The sequence below is a fragment of the Prionailurus viverrinus genome, chromosome A2 (genome assembly GCF_022837055.1).
Source record: "Prionailurus viverrinus isolate Anna chromosome A2, UM_Priviv_1.0, whole genome shotgun sequence".
Classification (NCBI taxonomy): domain Eukaryota; kingdom Metazoa; phylum Chordata; class Mammalia; order Carnivora; family Felidae; genus Prionailurus; species Prionailurus viverrinus.
This window is the reverse complement of record NC_062562.1, coordinates 113,632,440-113,653,370: the sequence shown is the minus strand read 5'-3', so window position 1 is coordinate 113,653,370 and position 20,931 is coordinate 113,632,440. Positions and strand designations below refer to the sequence as shown.

General features: G+C 37.2%; 1 protein-coding gene across 1 annotated transcript in view; it reads right to left on the bottom strand.

The window, feature by feature from the left end:
* Nucleotides 1–2,822: 2,822 nt before the first annotated feature.
* Nucleotides 2,823–20,931, bottom strand: part of ABCB5 (ATP binding cassette subfamily B member 5) — a 137,358-nt gene continuing 119,249 nt past the window's right edge. The window contains exons 24-28 of the mRNA XM_047847360.1: nucleotides 18,412–18,568; nucleotides 15,598–15,795; nucleotides 10,824–11,030; nucleotides 4,612–4,758; nucleotides 2,823–3,084 (exon numbers count right to left, since the gene is read on the bottom strand). Coding sequence (XP_047703316.1) covers nucleotides 2,887–3,084; nucleotides 4,612–4,758; nucleotides 10,824–11,030; nucleotides 15,598–15,795; nucleotides 18,412–18,568 — 907 coding nt within the window. The 3' untranslated portion in view covers nucleotides 2,823–2,886. The remainder of the gene's footprint in view (nucleotides 3,085–4,611; nucleotides 4,759–10,823; nucleotides 11,031–15,597; nucleotides 15,796–18,411; nucleotides 18,569–20,931) is intronic.

Sequence of the window (20,931 nt, the reverse complement as noted above, 5' to 3'; positions counted from 1 at the left end):
GTGGGATCGAACCCCACATAAGGCTACAACCATGTTGTAGATAGATGTTCTTGTCATCCAGGCTTTGCTGTTCTACTTACAGAGCACAGGCAGAGTAGATTTAACATAATTCTTAAGGGCCCTAGGATTTTCAGAATGCGAAATGAACATTCACCTTAAAACTTAGTCACCTATTAGCTTCATTAGCTCTAATAAGAGTCAGTCTGTGAAACCAGACACTGACTTCTCTCTACCTATGAAAGTCCTAGATGGCATCTTCTTTCAATATAAGGCTGTTTCATCTACATTGAAGATCTTTTGTTTAGTAGACATTGTCATCAATGAACTTGGCTACATCTTCTGGAGAATTTGCTGCAGCTTCTACATCAGCACTTGCTGCTTCACCTTGCACTTTTATGTTATGGAGATGGCTTCTTTCCTTAAACCTCATGAACCGATCTCTGCTAGCTTCAGACCTTTCTTCTGCAGCTTCCTCACCTCTCAGACTTCACAGAATTGAAGAGAGTTAGTAACTTGCTCTGGATTAGGCTTTGGTTTAAGGGAATGTTGTAGCTGGTGTGATCTTCTATCCAGGACACTAAAATTTCCTTCCGAAGGCTATTTTACTCTTATCATTTGTGTGTTCATTGGAGTAGCACTTTTAATTTCCTTTGAGAACTTTTCCTTTACATTCCTAACTTGACTTTGTGGTGCAAGAGGCCTAGCTTTTGGCCTCTGTTAGCTTTCGACATGTCTTCTTCACTAAGCTTAATTTTTTCTAGCTTTTGGTTTAAAGTAAGACACGTGTGACTTTTTCTTTCACTTGAACACTTATGGCCATTGTGGGGTTACTGGCCTAATTTCAATATTGTGTCTCAGGGAATAGGGAGGCCAGAGGAGAGGGAAAATGATGGGGGAATGGCTAGTAGGTGAAGCAGTGAGAACACACACACAACACTTATCAAATAAATTCACCGTCTTAATGGGTGCAGTTTGTGGTGACCCGCAACAATTGCAATGGCAACATCAAAGATCAGTGATCACAGATTGCCATAACAAATACAAGAATAATAATGAGAAAGTTTGGAATGTTGTGAGAATTAAAAAGATGTGACCCAGAGACATGAAGTGAGTAAATGCTATTCACAAAATAGTACCAATAGACTTACTAAATGCCAGGGTTGCCACAGATCTTCATTTTGTAAAAAATGCAGTATCGAGGGGTGCCTGGCTAGCTTAGCCAGTACAGCATATTCTTGATATCAGGGTTGTGGGTTCAGGCCCCATGCTGGGTGTGGAGCATAGTTTAGAAAAATACAATATTGAAGTGCAATAAAGCAAAACACTATAAAATGAGGTATGCCCATATTTGCTAATCTAGGAGGGATTACGGAATTAGAGCCTGAGGTTCTCCTGCTCTGAGGCTTTTAAGCATATCCATATGGTACTGCCCTTTTCCTCCTGCCCACTCTACTCTGGAAACAGAAACCACTAAGAGTTCTATATCCATGTATAATAGCAAAGTAGCCACAAGGCTTTCAGTGCTAATGCTTCTAAACAATACATCTGTCCCCAACCCCCCACTCCTATTTTTATTTTCCACTTAAAACAAAGAGGCATAATACACAAATGGTTTCAGTTTTTTTTTATAATACTCTGATCATTGGCATTGTGTACTTTAGAGAAGGTGGCTGTGTCAATAAATGAAAGAAAATACAATTAAAAATAGAGATAAAATCACTAGATGAAATTACATATTTAAGTAAAGAGAAAATGTGACTCAGTTTACCAACACTGTTATTTACACTTAACTTTTAGATAATACATACATTACATAAAATGAAGTACATATAAAATTTAAACAAATTACTTGATTGAATAATAGAAAATGGCTTTAAAAATTTTTCACCCATAATAAAACTAGCTTTTATTTTAATTTTTTTTTCAACGTTTTTTAATTTATTTTTGCGACAGAGAGAGACAGAGCATGAACGGGAGAGGGGCAGAGAGAGAGGGAGACACAGAATCGGAAACAGGCTCCAGGCTCCGAGCCATCAGCCCAGAGCCTGACGCAGGGCTCGAACTCACGGACGGTGAGATCGTGACCTGGCTGAAGTCGGATGCTTAACCGACTGTGCCACCCAGGTGCCCCAACTAGCTTTTATTTTAATAAGTGGTTATACACTGGTATGCCTATAATTTATTCTGCAAAACTCAAAGCTTGGAATAATGAAATCTTCAGAATGGATCATGTGAAGCATTTCACTTACTGGCAAACTAGAAGATAACTACCTAATCCTGCTGGGAATTTTACATTGTAGTCCTTCTTATCCCCCTAACAAAGGGATATAATGGAGTTTTGGGAAACAGTGGATATTCATTAAGAGAAACATTGAGAGAGAGATTATGAGAGAAAGTCCTATGGTTTGGAGAACAGGACTCACTCAAAGTACTTTGATATGTGCTGCAAAATGCTGAAAGTTCCAAATTATAATCATTCTCTCTACAATGTCTGGCCCAACGACATCTTTCTATTTACTAAAATCTTTCAATTTAAGTTAACTGGATAATTTTTTCCCTCTTGGAATATATTCCCAGTTTTATAGTAGAAGTTGATAGGAAAATAGGTTGATTTTGCAGAAAACTGTTTTATAAGCAAATGTGACAGAACATTTTTATAAAGGAGGGTTGCAGGCATTATCTCACTTACATGAGTTTAGCAAATTTTTGTTTCCTTTAAAAAATCTGAAGAGAAGATGGTGTGTACACAGAACATGTCTGTATTTGAATAATATGATTCTAGTTATTGATATATGTAATAAAAGAGATCAAAGCAGGCCAAATAATTACTCAGTATTCTTTCTTTGCATTACACAAAGATCAAAATATATGCTAATTCTAACAGTATCACTGCACTGACTGTGCATTTACTAATTTAAAATATATATCTCGATTTCTCAGGAGCTCTTGATGAGTTCCCTGTTCCTTTATTTTTCCATTTTGCAGAACTACTATCAAATCTGCATTCTGTATTGTGGACAGTCTGTGAGCAACCACTAGGCAAGTCCTCCCCTGGCTGGCCTTATCAAGGGCGTGCTGAACCACCTAGAAGAGAAAAGGGCCCATGATTGCTAGCTTGAGTTAGATGCTAATATACTTATCCAAATCAAATTGGTAAAGGTAATCTAATTACATTCTTTCTGTATTTGCTTATCCCCAAGGAAAACTGCCCAGCTCTGTGAAATATTCACCGTATTCAATAGGAATCTAGCAAAAGTAACCATAGACACATTAAGACTTTTAACTAGAAAAGCTTTTGTGATAATGAATAAAAATGAGATGGTTGTTTATATATATGTAAGCAGTTCTAAACTCAGAAAGTAGTATTTCTAAACCTAAGCAGAATGCCTAACTTACTTCATTTCTTCTCATAGCATTCATTTATTTTAGTAGAATTTAGCTAGAAAACTGTCCTAGCAAAAATCTCAGATGCAATGGGTTATAATGTTGTATAGAGGAAATAGGAGTGGAGGGTGAAAACCAAAATTTCTTGAACAAATTCAACAAATTTGTTCAAAATTTGTTGAACATACAAAATGTTCATTCCAGTGATGGATATCTCACTTAAATCCTTGCAATAACTCTATAAGGTGGGTTATTTATTTATTTATTTTTTTCATTTTTCTGATAAATAAACTGAGATTCCAAAAGTCCAGGTCACTTGACCAAGGTTACACTGCTAGTAACTGATAAATCCAGGATTACAACTCAGGCATGTCTGATTCTAAAAATCATGTTTTTCTCTTTCATAACAGACTGTTTCCTTAGAAATCAAAGATAATCATTTGTAAATAGCAATCATGTGGTGGTCAACCACATGAGCTCTTAGATCAGACATCCTCTCTTAAAATTCAGAGAAGTTACTTAACTTTTCTAAGCCTTACTGAGCTAGCCTATCAAATGAGCATGCTAATAAAATAAGCTAATTCATTAAGTTGTGAGGATTGAAATAATAGCATATAATGGACACTTGGCAAATATTAAAGATTGTCATTCATTCAACCAGTGTTCATTTAACAAGTAAGTGCCTAGTATGTGCAAGAAACTACTAGAGGACAAGGACATAGCAAAATTAAACATCTGAAGGAGCCTGCAGTGTAGGTCTATTGTCACGTGTCTCTTTGCTTTCTTGTTTCCTTCTCAAATGTAACTAATAGTCTATTAAAGATGGACTAACTGTAGGTTCTGACACTGCAGTGTAGATTACTCTTTTATGCATGCAGATTGCCTTATGAATTTGTTTGGTATCATAAGAATAATAAAATAGGAAGGTTATTTTTCTTGGGCTTTTACCTTGACTGGAGAAACATTTCAAGAATTGGGCCCTTTTGCTAAACCCATTCAAGTGAGAAGACCTTTGTAGAACATGAGGTGCCCTATGTCCCACCTCTTTCCCACCTCCCCACCAGCGTCTAACTTTTTTTTAAAGGCCAAAACCTTAATTAGAATTCGTGGCCTATGACTGCAGTTCTCTCCAGGTTTTTCTTTCCTCAAGCTGACCTTGATTTCTTCCACAGTACTCCACTCTCTTGTTTGATATTATATTCTGAGATGAAATAAAGAGAATGTTACCTTTTCACTCTCATTATCAAGGGCTGAAGTGGCCTCGTCCAACAATAAAATTTTTGGTTTCCGGAGAAGAGCCCTTGCAATAGCTAGCCTTTGTTTCTGGCCTCCAGAAAGCTGTGTTCCTTTTAGTCCAATGTGTGTGTTGTATTTCTATTACAGGAACATGCAATTAAGAAAGCAAGGCTTGGTTATTTAAATTAGCATGGCAACTGTGGGCGAGAACCATCTAAATATTTCAAATTTTGCTTCTCTTAAAAATTTGTGTCCCAACAAGTTCTGAAATCTATTCTTGGCCTTTGTTGCAAATAAATGCTAAACCAGCAGTAAGCACTACCATCTCATTTACATATCTAATCTGATCGCAAACAGCAGACCTTTGCCATTATGCTTCTACAAAGGAATTGTTCGGATTAAAGCATAAGAAAAAAATTATTGGCAAAAAAAGTTCTCAGTAAACACAAATCTTTTCCATTAAATTACATTACCTTCTATTTTCAGGTCAAAACAATTAAAGGAAATCACTGGGTTTCCTCACACTGCCTCTTGCCAAACCTCTATGGGCGCATCTCTCCAGGTACTGGGATGCTGTTCTCAATGGTACAGGTAACTTCCTGACAATAAATAAGGCTGATGTCTGGAGACAGTCTGTTCACCTTTTCAGCCCATAATAGTGACATCTGGCACTCCCAATGTTTCTACAGCCCTCCTATTTACTAATGTCCTCTTCTCCAGTGTTTTCCTCCACAGAAGGATAAAGAAACTACGGGAGGAGTATCCTGAGGCTGTTGTAGTCTGCCAAATGATGAGTGTCAGTTCAGTTGGTGCAAGCAGGCTCCCGATTGCTTTTTAGATTGTCCCATTGACTCTACTTCACTCCGAGGTTTGACACTGCTTTCTACTAGCTCTTGCTAGTTGTCTAACAAATATATACTCCTGGTATCCAGACAAGAATGTGTGGATGGATCTGCTCCACTGGAAAAGCAAGGCTAATTATACAACTTTCTTTTTTTTTTTTTAATTTTTTAAAAGTTTATTTATTTTGAGAGACACAGAGATGGAGTAAGTGGGAGAGAAGCAGAGAGAGGGGGAGAGATAGAATCCCAAGCATACTCTGCACTGTCAGCATGGAGCCCCATGCGGGGCTTGAATTCAGGAAACTGTGAGATCATGACCTGAGCCAAAACCACTGGATGCTTAACCAACTGAACCACCCTGGCGCCCCTAATTATACAACCTTCTAAAGGTGGATCCTATAGCAGCATCATTGAAAACATGCAGCATGTGATTAATATGCTATTCATTTTGTCTTAGTGCCTTAGAGAAGCTTGAATTAACTGCCTTTCCCTCCATATCTGACTGCCTTCAATGGGTACCATTTGGGCAGAGTGGGTATTGAGAGAGCCTGTGACACAGCTTTATGATAAACGTGTCTACTTCACCTCAAAGTTCATTTTTCAATTTAAAATGTGATTTTTTTGCTTCATATAAAACAATGGGTGTCTCAATTACCACAGCCCAGTAAAAGTGTCTTTTCTGAAGTGAATGCTGCCCAAAGAAAACAGACTTTATCACTTCTGTAATTTTATTTATGACTGTCAGCAGGCTGGGACTCTTCCCTCTAAAATGCATTTTAGGGCCGCCTGGGTGGCTCAGTTGGTTATGCGTCCAACTCTCTATCTCAGCTCAGGTCATGATCTCATGGTTCCTGAGACTGAGCCCTCTATTGGACAGTGTGGAGCCTGCTTAGGATTCTCTTTCACTTGCTCCCTCTCTGCCCCTTCCCCACTCACATGCATACACACACTCTCTCAAAATAAATGAATAAATATTAAAAATTCACTTTATGAAATTTGGAACCATAGGGCAGGATAACAGATAAATCTATGTCATTCATTTCCATATACCACATAGTTCCCATTCAAATTAGAGAATCCAATCCTAAACCAAAAACAGAGAGAGGATTGGGTGGGAATGATAATGGTTTGTAGCTCTTTCTGCCAGTCTAGCTTAAATTGTACATAGATTCTTCTTGTGTAGCTAAAGAAGACACAATACTAGCTTAGAGGTCACTTTGCATTTCTTGGCCTTCTCTGGATTACAGAAAGATATTAGTCTCAAGAATGAATTGGATTAAAATTAAATTCAGATGGTTTTGTCCATCTTTAAGCAGAACAGATTATAAATGGGGGTATACACATGGTCTCAATACCAACCTAAAAACATTTTCAGATACTTAAAGTGGAGGTTTTTATTTTTTAATGAATAACAATAGACTTCTATTCTCCCGTTTAAACTGAAAATCTCAATCAAGTTTTTGGCAATCAGTGGGATGAATGGTGAGTGTCCTGGAATATTCAACCTGTTTATGAGATGCTCAAGGAACAATGGCTCCTTGATAAGAACCTGGGGCTAAAAGCCAGTTGGGTCCCGGAGAGAATATCCAAAAAGAGTCTGATCCTAAACCAACTACATTCTAGAGAATCCCTGTAGGCTCTCGGGAGGAACTTCAGGGTGATTTCAGTGGTTGAAGTCTTACCCAAGGAGTCACGATGTGACTTGACTGAGAGCTGCAGCTACACTCGGTGTGTTTCTCAGAGGATCCCTAAGACCAAGGTGGGGTTGCTTCAACTCCCCTCCTAGGCCAATATTTCCAAATATCTGTAGGCATCTCCATGGCATATAGAATAGACGTGTTACCCTTAGCACACTCCAAACTGACTTGCTGTTTGCCCTCCTAGGTTGAGTTGCCAGACAGGTCCACAATCCTTTACTAGAAACCCTTAAGGATATATCCACTTAAGAATTCTGTTTTTTATTTGTCTGTTTGACTTTCTCTCCCTCTCTCTCTCTCTCTCTCTCTCTCTCTCTCCCCGCCCAATGTGGGGCTCAAACTCACAACCCTGAAATCAAGAGTCACATGCTCTACCAACTGAGCCATCCAGCCCCTGTTTGTTTAACATTAGAAAAAAATATACCATAAATTGTATATACTATGTATTATATATATTTAACACGTGACATGTATTAACACCCCCAGAAACGTCTGGGGAAGCAAGTGGTAATCAAATAATATGAGTATTTATGCAGAAATATTGGATTATTCATTCTAAGTAGGATTAATAAAGGCTACATATAGCCTCACATCATTTTGGCCATCAAATATGCAAAATTTGTGTGTCAGGCATGGAGTTTAAGAGCTTTTGGAAATTGGACCTGGGGAAAAGAAAATGTGGACTTGCATTGTTCTCATCCAGAATGTTGTAAAGCACCAGGACTTGTCCTTTTAATGCCAGTCTCTGCCATACCTCAAAGGCCACAATGGCTTCTGGATGAGCAAACAAAAGGCTGAGCTCAGCAGCAATTTTTTTTCTTTAAAATGATCATGTTATTTCTTTGCCTAAAAATGTCTAGTGGTTTCCTATTTCCAATAAGACAGAGTCCAAACTTCTTAGCCTGGTATATCAGAACCTTCACATTCAGTCTCTGCTCATATTTTGGCCTCTTCTCAATTCCCTAGTTTATGCCTTTTGCTCAGGATTTTAAATTTCTTTCCCTCCAAACACCTAAAACTGTTTTATGTGTATATGTTTCCACACAAGCTTATTCTGTCTTCTAAGAACGTATTTGTCCCTTCTCAGCCTGGTGAATTCCTCTCATTCTTCAAAACCCAGTTTGTTTGTTTGTTTGTTTGTTTGTTTTTAATGTTTGTTTATTTTTGAGAGAAAGAGCACGAGTGGGGGAGGGGTAGGGGCAGGGGGGTGGGGGGAGACACAGAATCGGAAGCAGGCTTCAGGCTCTGAGCTGTCAGCCCAGAGTCTGACACAGGGCTTGGAACCTATGAACCGTGAGCTCGTGACCTGAGCCAAAGTCAGATGCTTCACCCACTGAGCCACCCAGGCACCCTTTCAAAACCCAGTTTAAAACAACATCTTCTGTATGGTTTTCTCTGAGCTCCTAGAGACTTTGTCATTCCTTCTTTTGTACTCTCATCATACGCTCTGTGTGTTTTTATTCCAGCAGGCTGTCCAGTGTATCATGCACTTTCTCACCCAGTTTCCACAATCCTCAGCCAAGTCTTGGCAATTCTACCCTTACAGTATCTTTTAAATCCTGTTCCTTGCTTTATTTCACTTTATAATTACTAATTCAGGCATTCATAACACTGGAAATAGCTCCTAAGTGGTCTCCCAACTCCCTGTATTTTCTTCACTACAAATGATCATTTACATTACTGCTGGATGTAATGTCCAATGCCCTATTTCAAAATGATATTTTGGTACCATGGCTCTTTTTTTTTTTTTTTTTTTTGGAGTAACAGTGATAAGTAAAGTTAAAATTAAAAACACTGAGGGGTGCCTAGGTGGGTCAGTTAAGTGTCTGACTTTTGATTTTGGCTCAGGTCATGATCTCATGTTCATGGAATTGTGTCCTGTGTTGGGCTCCACACTGACAGTGCAGAGCCTGCTTGGAATTCTCTCTCTTCCTCTCCCTCTGTCCGCTGCTTGCATTCTCTCTCTCTCAAAACAAATAAATAAACATAAAAAAAACAAAAACAGTGAGAAACTAGTTATTCTTTCTTTTAGGAAATAATATCATCTTGGTTCTCAAAGTTTTTTACTGTAAAAAGTTAGTGCACTGAATCTCTGAAATATGTAGTTTTGGGTAAATGTGGGAACTAGCACAACAAAAATAATGAAAGATAATAAACAGTTTAAGAATAAAAGTCAAATGGTATAAATATAAAATGGTTAACATTTTACCACACATAAATTAAAGAAACAAACCTATCAGGATTATGGGGATAACAATCTGACCACAAATTGACAATACAGCAAATGCCTTGGTTAAAAAGGAGAATTACCATGGAAGGATACTCATAGGGTCACAATATTTATAAAAATACATCAATCCTTTCATTATAGTTAGTAGTGTAGAATCTTACTGGAGCAGGAGAAATTGTATTATTTATGGCCCCTTTCTAGTTATAGGCACCATTTAGTGTGGACAGGAGATGGTGAGGGAAGATCTACTTTTATAAAAGTCAGAGAGTATGGTGACCATTACCCTCCCCCAAAGAACAGGATACTATATTGTTTAATGTTAATTAAACTTAGGCATTGCCTTTTAAAGTGAGCTAGAAAATAACGTTGTAGAAGTTTGTTTCTAATTAAAAGTAGGTATGTATATTTTAATTTAATTTTGCAGGTATAAACATTCAGATATTATAAGCACTTTAAGTTACAATTACTCATCTCTCTTCATGACTTCTGGATTTGTATTAATGCTTGCCATACTAAAGCTCTCTCTACAGTTAGCCAAGATTTTAACTTTCCTGTGTCAGCTGTCACAGAGAAGTGACATTGTGTTTGTCATTTCAGAGAAGTGACAAAAATGGCAGGCAAGGACTTAACATTCTAGTGGGGAAAGAGGACACTAAAATAAGTCTATAATCCCTCAGGGTAACTTTAGATTGTGATGAGCACCTTGAACACTATATGGTATGTGATGGGAGTGGTGGGGACACTTTTGATAAGGTGGCCAGGGAGAGTCTCTGCAAAGATGGCATTTCAGAGAGCTTGAAAGTTAAGGAGATAGCTCTGCAAAGAGCCAGAGGAAGGGAGGTTACAGCAAGTACAAATGTCCTGAGGTAGAGAAAAACGGTGTGCTTCTGAGACAGAAAAGAGGACAGTGTGCCTGGAGCAGAATGAACACGTGGTGAGGAAGGAGATGGAGAGGCGAGCAGGACCACGTCACAGAAGGCCTTGCCAGCTACGTAAGAAATTTGGACTTTATTCTAAGTGCAAAGGGATGCCATTAGGAAGTTTTAAGCAGGAAGGGACAGAATCTGATTTATGTTTTTAAAGGGTCCCCCTAGGTACTATGAGGAAGAAGAATTATGATGCAGCACACTGGAAGCAGGAAGACAGATTAAGATGCTACGTAATCAGAGTGGGGGGATGATGGTGGTGTAGACCTAAGTAGAGTGTATATGGATAGAAGGTAAGCAATCAAAATAAGAAAACGAATTCGGTGAATATTAATACAGTTTGGTCTTGGAAAAATTGGTCACAGAAAAATCTCAATCTTCACTTTTTATGCATAACTTGATTAGATACTGGCAATAAATAAATTGTATAATTCAAGGAGCACATAAAGACAACCACTTAGGCTTACTTGGCAGTTTTGTAATTCAAGATTTCAGATATTTTTCTTACCGCAGGGAGACCCTCAATAAAAGAGTGGATATTTGCTGCATCTGCTACTTCTTTTATTTCATCGAGTGGCACAACACGGCTGTTATCACCATAGGCAATGTTCTCAGCAATGCTACGGTCGAAGAGTACAGGCTCTTGAGAAACGATGGCTATTTGGGAACGGAGCCACTGTACACTCAGTTCCTTTGCATCCACACCATCGAATAGCTGCCAAAAGCAGAATGGAGAGTGGCATGTGAAGATCCAACAACTGTATTCTGTTGCAGTTCACTGTATTCAGACATGTACAAATTGTAACAAGAAAAATAGGAATTCAAGGTATTTCACAGTAAAATGCTACCCAAGGATGTATAGAAGCTGTATAGAAGCATAGTGTAACTGCCTAAAATGCCAGCTCCTAAACTTATTTGACATTGCTGTGAATGGCCACATATTCTAGAGACTTGCCTGGAGTCTAGAGTCAAGGCTGGTGCTCTGTGCTGAAGTCTGATGGAAAATGAGCAACCTCCACTGTAATAGGACCCCACTTTATTAAAGCCCAGAGAGAGAAGGTAGGGACCTATACAGTAGTCTGCATATAGGTGTATGTCATTTTGTACATAGCCGTACTTATTCACATGAACATATAATAACATTCAACCGACATTTGATAAGCGTATCTACTAGCTGATGTGGACTCTTCAAGTGCCAGGGAAATAGTAGCAAGCAAGACAAAGCTCTTGCCCTCCTGAAGCTTACATTCTAGTGGAGACAGACAGACAATAAACATACTAACAAATAATCAACTCAGAAAAAGAAAGTGTCATGAAAACTGAATAATGGGATAGGGACTGACTGAGGATGTGGGGAGAGTGTGGGAAGCAGGTGGGTGGATGCATTATTTTCTACAGAGTAATCTAAGAAGGCTTACCTAGGGAAGTAGCATTTAGATTGAGACATGAGTGATAAGAAGGAGTCCACAAAGAGGTTAAAGCAAGAAAATTCCAAGCAGGGGAACAGCGAGAACAAAGGCCATAAGTCAGTTTAATTTTTTTTTTTTAATGTTTATTTATTTTTGAGACAGAAAGAGACAGAGCGTGAGTTCAGGAAGGGCAGAGAGAGAGGGAGACACAGAATCTGAAGCAGGCTCCAGGCTCTAAGTCGTCAGCACAGAGCCCAATGCAGGGCTCAAACCCACAAGCTGTGAGATCATGGCCTGAGCCGAAGTTGGATGCTCAGCCAACTGAGCCACCCAGGTGCCCCACTAAGTGAGTTTAAAGAACACTAAGAAGCCAGTGAGACTGACACATAGTATACAATGAGGTGGGGAGTGATAGGGGAGTTTAGTGAGAGAGGGAGGGGCCAGATCATGGGATGGACTCCATTTTATACAAACTGCAGGAGGAAATCATTGGAGGGTTTAAAAGAGAGGGTGTGCTATGCTATGTGCAAATAGATGACTGTTACCTATTGTGGGACTCACTGTTAACTCATTGTTATCACTGGTAATAGGGAGCCATTCTGGACCATTTTATTTTGCAAATAGTCATTAAGAATCTGTGATGGGAAAAAAACCCAACCCTGTAAATTGGAGGAGAATGAGGACTAATATGACATTCTTTGACTTTTGGGGACTAGAAGAGGAGGCAGAACAGGAGCGGGGGATGGGGGTGGATGTGGTGGTTGTTGTGTTGCTGGGAAAGGATAATTGAAAACCTGAAAATATGGAGAGTAAGAAAGGCGCTAGTGAGAATAAGTCACTGGAATGCTAAGGATGAAGAGGTTGCATTTTTTTGAAAACAGGATGCAGGACTTAATGGAACTGATTCAGATAAGCCCTAACCATGCATAAAGTTTTGAGAGGTGGGCGGTAGAAAAGGCCGGTGGGAATAGCAGGAAGCCTGAATCAGCTGGCAGAGGAAACTTATCTCTGTTTTAAACCAGAATGGTATAAAAAGAGCCCAGGTATGGATATTAGACCCCTCCTCCAACATCTGTATTCTAAAAGAATTCTATGCCTTATAATATCAAAATTCCTGTTTTCTTTTTTAAAAATTTCTAATTTGTAAACTTTTAATTTTTTTAATTTAAATTTTTAATGTTTATTTATTTATTTTGAGAGAGAGAGAGAGAGAGAGAGAGAGAGAGAGAGAGAGATGGGGAGGGGCAGAGAGAGAGGGAGAGAGAAAGAATCCCAAGCAGGCTTTGCACTGTTAGCGCAGACACAGGGGGAGAAATGCACAAACAATGAGATTGTGACCTGAGCCAAATAGACCTTTTAAAAATTTTTTTGAGTATTAGTTTCAGGTGTACAGCATAGTGATTTAACTTCTCATACATTATGCTATGCTCACCACAAGTGTTACTACCATCTGTCACCATTCAAGGCTACTGCAGTATTTCTGGCCATATTCCCTATGCTGGCCCCTTATTCTTATGACTTACTCATTCTACAACTGGAAGCATCTCCCACTCCCCCCTTTATCCATTCTTCCCATCCCCCCTTTCCCTCTGGCTACCACCAGTTTGTTCCTTTGCATTTATAAGTCTAATTCTGCTTTATTTTGTTTATTCATTTGTTTTGTTTTTTAGATTCCACATATATCACGTATGTATTTATATTTTACAATCTGACTTATTTCATTTAGCATATTATCTTTTAGGTCCATCCATGTTGTCACAAATGGCAAGACCTCATCCTTTTTTATGGTTCAGTAATATTCCATCACATATATATATCTTCCATATACATATATTCCATTATATATATATATATATATATATATATCACATATATATTCCTTATACATTTGTATATCAGTAGACACTTGGGTTGCTTCCATATCTTGGTGCTGTAAATAATGCAGCAATAAACATAGGGGTGCATATATTTTTTGAATCAGTGTTTTCATTTTCTTTGGGTAAATTTCAGTAATGGAATTATTGGACCATATGGTATTTGTATATATAATTTTTTGAGGAACCTCCCTACTGTTTTCCACAGCTGCTATATCAATTTAAATCCCTACCAATAGGTCATGAGGGTTCATTTTTCTCCACATCCTTGCCAACATTTGTTATTTCTTATCTTTTTAAAAATATTTATTTTTGAGAGAGAGAGAGAGAGAGAGAGAGAGAGAGCATGAGCAGGAGAGAGCATGAGGGGGACAGGGACAGAGGATCCAAAGTGGGCTCTGCACTGACAGAAGAGAGCCCAACGCAGGACCTGAATTCATGAACCATGAAATCATGACCTGAGCTGAAGTCGGACGCTCAGCTGACTGAACCACCCAAGCACCCCTAATTCTTGTCTTTTTGATTCAGGTCATTCTGACAGGTATAAGGTAATATCTCATTGTGGTTTTGATTTGCATTTCCCTAATGATTAGTGATGCTGAGCATCTGTCCATGTGTCTGCTGGCCATCTGTATGTCTTCTTTGGGAAAATATCTCTGTAGGTCCTCTGACCATTTTTAAATTGATTTTTTTTTTTTTTTTTTTTTTTTTTGGTGTTGACTTGTAGAGTTTCTTTCTACATTTTGGATATTATCCCTTTATCAGATATATCATTTGAAAGTATCTTCTCTCATTTAGTAGATTTCTTTTGTTTTGTTGATGTTTTCCTTCACTATGAAAAAGCTTATTTTGATATAGTCCCAATAGCTTATTTTTGCTTTTGTTTCCTTTACCTTAGGAGACCTACTTAGAAAAATGTTGCTATAGCCAATGTCAGAGAAATTACTGCCTGTGTTCTCTTCTAGGACTGCTAGGTTTCAGGTCTCATGTGTATGTCTTTAATCTATTTTAAGTTGTTTTGTGTATGATGTTAGAAAGTAGTCCAATTTCATCCTTTTACATGTAACTGTCCAGTTTTCCTAGCACTAGTAATTGAAGAGACTGTCTTTCCCCTATTATATATTCTTGCCTCCTTCATCAAAAATTGACTGTATAAGTGTGGCTTTATTTCCGTACTCTGTATTATGTTCCATTGGGCAATGTGTCTGTTTTTGTGCCAGTACCATACTGTTTTGGTTACTACAGCTTTGTAATATAACTTGAAGTCTGGAATTGTGATGTCTCCAGCTTTGCTTTTCTTTTTCAAGATTGTTTTGGCTATTCAGGGTCTTTTGTGGTTCCATAAAAATTTTAGAATTGTTTGTTCTAGTTCTGTGAAAAATGCTGTTGGTATTTTGATAGGGACTGCATTAAATCTGTAGATTGTGGAGTTCTTGGGTGGCTCAACTGGTTAAGCGTCCAACTTTGGCCCAGGTCATGGTTCCATGCTTTGTGGGTTCGAGCCCCATATTGGGCTCTGTGCTGACAGCTTGGAGCCTGGAGCCTGCTTCACATTTTGAATCTCCTTCTCTGTCTGCCTCTCCCCTGCTTGCACTCTGTCTTACTGTCTCCCAAAAAATAAAATAAACATTAAAAAAAAATGAAAAAAAAATTGTAGATTGTTCTGGGTAGTGTAGACATTTTAACAATATGTGTTCTTCCAATCCATAAGCGTGGAATATCTTTCCATTTGTATCATCTTCAGTTTAAGATCAAAATTTCTGCCACTATCACAACAGAAGAATCTTTGAGTCTTTATATTTTCTATTTAGCCTCAAAGTCTTATCCATCATTTTTGTTACTGGCTTGCTTGTCTGATTAGTTAAGGGAGAGATTTTTTTTTTTTTAAACTACTGCCCTGTTTGCCCTATTCAAACCAGTAAGGATGATTAAGCCCAAGGGAATGTTTAAGAATAGCACCACCAAAAACGAGATAAGCTGTATTTAAAATCAGTCTTACCACTTGTCCTTTCATAGGGTCATAAAATCTCTGCAGAAGGTGGACAGAAGTACTTTTTCCACAGCCACTGCTTCCAACAAATGCTACTGTCTTTCCTTTCTCAATACTTAGGGATAAGCCACAAAGGATGAGAACATCCTGGCGACATGGATAGGAAAAAGAGACCTCTCGAAACTCTATATTCCCTTCACATGTATCCTGGAAAAGAAAGTTAGCAGGGTTTAGAATGATGACTTAAAAAGATTCTAACACATTATAGTGTTTTCTGAAAATTATGCATGTTTCCACATCATTTTATTTTAAATGGTATTCCTATTGAAGAGCTACTGACTGCATGATTGTTTCTTTCACTTTTGTATGGATCTTTATATCTGTACTTCTTGTCTTCATTACCGGACTTCACCAGCTTCCTAAAAAGCACTGGTTTCCTCTGGCTTCACTACCTAGACATAGTCTAATCTGCAGATTCGCTGTATGACAAAATAATTACATATGTATATGTAATATATACATATATACATACATATATATACACATATATTTATATTTATATATATGAATATATTTATATATTTATATATACATAAATTAGTTTGTGTTTTACAGACCTTTATCACTTAATTCATAATAGCTGGCATCCTCATAAACTATATGTATAAATGTTATTTTTGTAAGTTGGACCATGTTTTACAGTTAATATACATTATACTTTGAATTGGGTTTTTGTTTTTGACTGGTTATTATTTGACAGTGATGCCTAAAAGCTTATTTATTTTTCTCTGTATGCTTTGATATTTTAGGGGTTGATAATTTGTAAACCAATACTTCTATATACCAGGGATGTTTATAAAAGACTTTCCAGAACTATCACTAAATGATTAACTTTCCCTTTACATATTTGGTTCATAGAATCTAGGTTCTTTTTGAACTTTATGTTTGCCCTCAATCAATTACATTTTAAATAGGTTTAATAGTCATGCTCAGCATATTCTGAGTGCAGCATACAGGTAGAAGGGAGAGGTAGGTGGAGGACAGGGGCATCAAAAAATGTTTGAAAATGATATTCTATTGTCAAAGAACTGTTAGGAGATATGCCAAAAAGTTAAGTGCAGTAGTAGTAATAGCTTATTTTTAGCTTATTCAGTGCTTTCTGTTTTGCCCCAAAATGAATATTATTTATGCAATAATGTTTGACAAAATAAACCCAGAAATTGAGAATAATGAAGAGTGTATTATTTTGTGTATGTTCTGTGCCTTTGGGAAAGGCATAGAGATATTCTACACTTCTAGACTTTAATACATCTTAAAATTTATTCTTACTATTTTAAACACTTTATTATGGAAAATTTCAAACAACTGAAAAAGTAGAGAGAATAATGTAATGAACTGTCTCCCAGCTTCAATAATTTCTGACATTTGCCAGTTTTGTTTTAGTAGGCTTTAATTTTTAAAAGCACAGTGAGTGAAATTTAGAAGAATCTGTATATTAAATAAAATGAAGATTAAGTAAATTAATTTTACAGTCTTTATTAGAAACGTTTCCATATTCCATGCCATGTAATGTAGTTCTAGGAAGACATTTATCAGTGAGATACTCAAATCCTCTACTGTAAGGTTCTGAAAGAAATGAGTAACAATGTTATTATCCATCTAAATCCTAAAATTAAAAAGAAGTTTTCTACAACCTTTACTTTCCAAAAGACAAGTATGAAATCTTATTTTGACTGTGATGCATCGTTGAGCATTCTATTTTGAGAATTTCAAGATCTTTTTATTTCTTTAACTAATGACTGGCATTGGCATCCCTTTTAATAATTATGTAGCTTTAGTAGTAATGTACTATTTTAAGCTATCATACGTAAAATCGACTGTTAAAATTCGAGTGGGAAATATTTTTAAATGAAAAATTTCTTTTAAGTATATACCTGATGGCTATTCTTACTTTTAAATTTAAAATGTCTAGGGGGTGTGTGGGTGGCTCAGTCAGTTAAGCGTCCAACTTCAGCTCAGGTCAGGATCTCACTGTGGGTTCGAGCCCCATGTCGGACTCAGTGCTGACAGCTCAAAGCCTGGAGCCTGCTTCAGATTCTGTGTCCCCCTCTCTCTCTGCCCCTCCCCTACTCGTGCTCGCTCCCTCTCTCTCTCAAAAATAAATGTTAAAAAAAATTAAAATGTCTAGAAAAATCTTAAAGTTGAATTATATAAATATATGATATATATTTAATATATAAGATACTATTAAGAGGCTTGTTTTGAAATTATATAATCTCACTATTATTTCTCTTTTAATATTCATGGTCTTTTAAAGTTTGTGGCTAAATATGTGTGTCTGTGTATATATGAATTTAATAAATATACTTCCTTTATTTCCCTCTTCAGTTTGCATATGTAAACTATAAAATATGGGGTCTGAACCAGGAGGCATTGTTCACTTTGTATATATTATCAGAGAAAAAAACGAATTAACTCTACTGCAAATCTTCATCCAAGACTAAAGCTTCTGTTGTCTAAATAAAATTAAATATATGTTAATTCTTTGTTCAAGAACATTCTCAAGGCATCAAGCAAATAAACTAGAAGTATGTATTTTTCAATATAAAATATGTAGAGGTTTCAGTAGCAGAGGTAAAAATTTGCTTAAGACAAAACCCCCTTTTTCCCTTTGTAGCTACAACAGTTACTTTATACAAGTTTTTAATTCTTTATAGCACTATCTTTTGAAAAGTTATCACATAATGCCTTCATTTAAGTCTCTAGAGATCATGCATACAGATAATTAATAATGTAGACATTTAAAATCATAGTTGTGCTTACTGGTGTTTTCCCTTCTTGACTGTAGCTGTCTATAGTTGGTTTCTTTTCCAACAAAGCAAACAGATGTGCAGCCCCAGATTTGGCTCTTGAATATTCAGGTACCAAAACAAGTGTTTCTCCAATGGCCATAGCTCCATATGCAATTGCAGTAAAAACTCTGTCAAAAGATAAAACATTTGAATCTTAGGTCCATTTTCAAACAATAGGACTCTAAAAAATAAAAGAAAAATCAGGCACAGGAATATAACCTTTTGGTCCAGACAATACCACTAATGCTAGAGCCCCAACCATGATATGTCTTTTATAATTTTCTACCAGACAGTGATCATCTGTAGCGTTGTACATCAAAATAACCTTTGGAGCTCAGGTAATCTTAAAAATTTCTCTTCCTATTAGAGACCAAGATCAAAGGCCCTAACAAGTAAATATGAAACTTTCTAGCCACTTTGATACAAGGCTTACTTGCTTGGAGATTTGACAGAGAATTCAACTGACAATGGGAAGAATGAGTCTGCAGTAATGAGATCTGAATTTACACAGTAGATATGAATGTTTTTTTCCCTTTTTTTTCTTTTTTTGCATATAATGTAGTTAGAACAGATAATTGATGTCAGATGATTGGTTATCTGCCTGAAGTACTACATGGTTTAAAGAGAGCAAAGAATGGAGACTGCACTTTTTAAGGTCCTCAAAACAAAATAGGACTAAAATATACCTTAGCAAACCTGGATGAAGAGCTTTGATCTTTTAGGTATGCTATACAGATTATGATCTGTTTTAATTATAAAATAGCAAGTATGAAAATGATGTCTGGAAGCATACAGAATATTCACAGATATGTGGCATATCATGTGGCCATGGTTAAATATGTTTCTATGTTCATTTTAGCCATGAAAACATTTTACTAGAATAAAAAATAACGTATCTCCATAGCAGAACTAAAGGTATAATTCAGCTAAGACTGGACAAGTTCTAGTGGCTTGCTTTATTTATTTATTTATTTATTTATTTATTTATTAATTATTGAAGGGTAGTTAACATATTATTATATGTTACATTAGTTAGTTGAATATAAATGATTCAACATTTATATACATTATAAAATGATCAGTATGTTATCTGTCACCATATAAAGTTATTATGTTATTGACTTTATTCCTTATGCTGTACTTTACATCTCTGTGACTCATTTATATTATAACTAGAAGGGTGTAGCTCATAATCACCTTCCACTTCTTTTGCCCATCCCCCTATCCCTCTCCCTTCACTGGTAAGTAAAAGGACATCACGGAACCCACTTGCTTATTTGCTATGCTGGATCATAGCAAGGTAAACATGTTCTGATCTTGTGAATTTCTCTGGTGGATGTTGATGAACTTTCTTCAGTGACCTAGACCTCAGATCCTGAATTTTGTTGCCTTTGAAAGGTCAAGCACAGTATAAAATATAAAAACAACCAGTTTACTTGGATGCTTATTGTTCTGTGATGTCAAGGCATTTTTAGTACTTATGTTTACAGAAATTGTTTAAAGCTCAAAATGCCATTCAAAATACTAAATATCAGAAGTGATTACTGAGTTTAGGTAACCCATCAGAGTTTTTGTTTTTGTTTTTTGTTTTTTGTTTTTTTAATTTTGAGAGAGAGAGAGAGAGAGAAAATGCCTGTGTGTGTGAGGGGGGGAGGGGCAGAGAGCGATAGGGAGAGAGAGAATCCTAAGCAGGCTCCGCACCATCAGCGTGGAGCCCGACTCAGAGGCCATTCCTATGAACTGTGAAATCACGACATGATCTGAAATCAACAAGAATCTGACATTTAACCAACTCAACCACCCAGGTGTCCCCTCCCCCACATTTAGACTTTCTAATGGGAGCTGATCCCACTGTCTCAAAATACATCCCTGAGGGGTATCTTTGGGGATGAGGTGAAATTTTCCATTGTCTTCAGGGAGAGAGTTGACTCCAATGAAGAGGGTTGCTCAACATGCCCTGACCTCCTCCTGGCTGGCTCACCAAAAAGGTGTTACAGGGTGGAGTGGGGAGACCTGGGCCCTGAGGCCTCCACCCAGCCTGTTCCAAGGATGTTCCTGGCAGCTCTGGGTCTCATTGCAAGAAAGAATTCAAGGTCGGACCAGACACAGTGGATGCGTGGTAGAAGCAGGAAAATTTATTAAAGTGAAAATACACTCTGTGAGAGTGGGATGGCTCAAGGAAGAGCTGCACCTTGTTTTTGTTTTTTTAATGCAAGGAAAAATCTGACTGAGTCAGACTTAAGTCTTAATCTGATGCAAGAGTCAGCAGGTGAGATGGAAAGATCATTGGATTGAGTCAGGAGACCTGGATTCTAGTCCCAAAGAGATACAGGCTTCTCAGAACAATACAGAAAATATTTCAGACATGGCAAAATATCTACCTGTCCTAAAATTTCCACCAAAAAAGTCAGTTTAAGCATTAGGGATAAATATAAACAGGGCAATGTCTTTGTTACATCCCTCTTAAAATGGAAGTTTACTGAGATGGGGA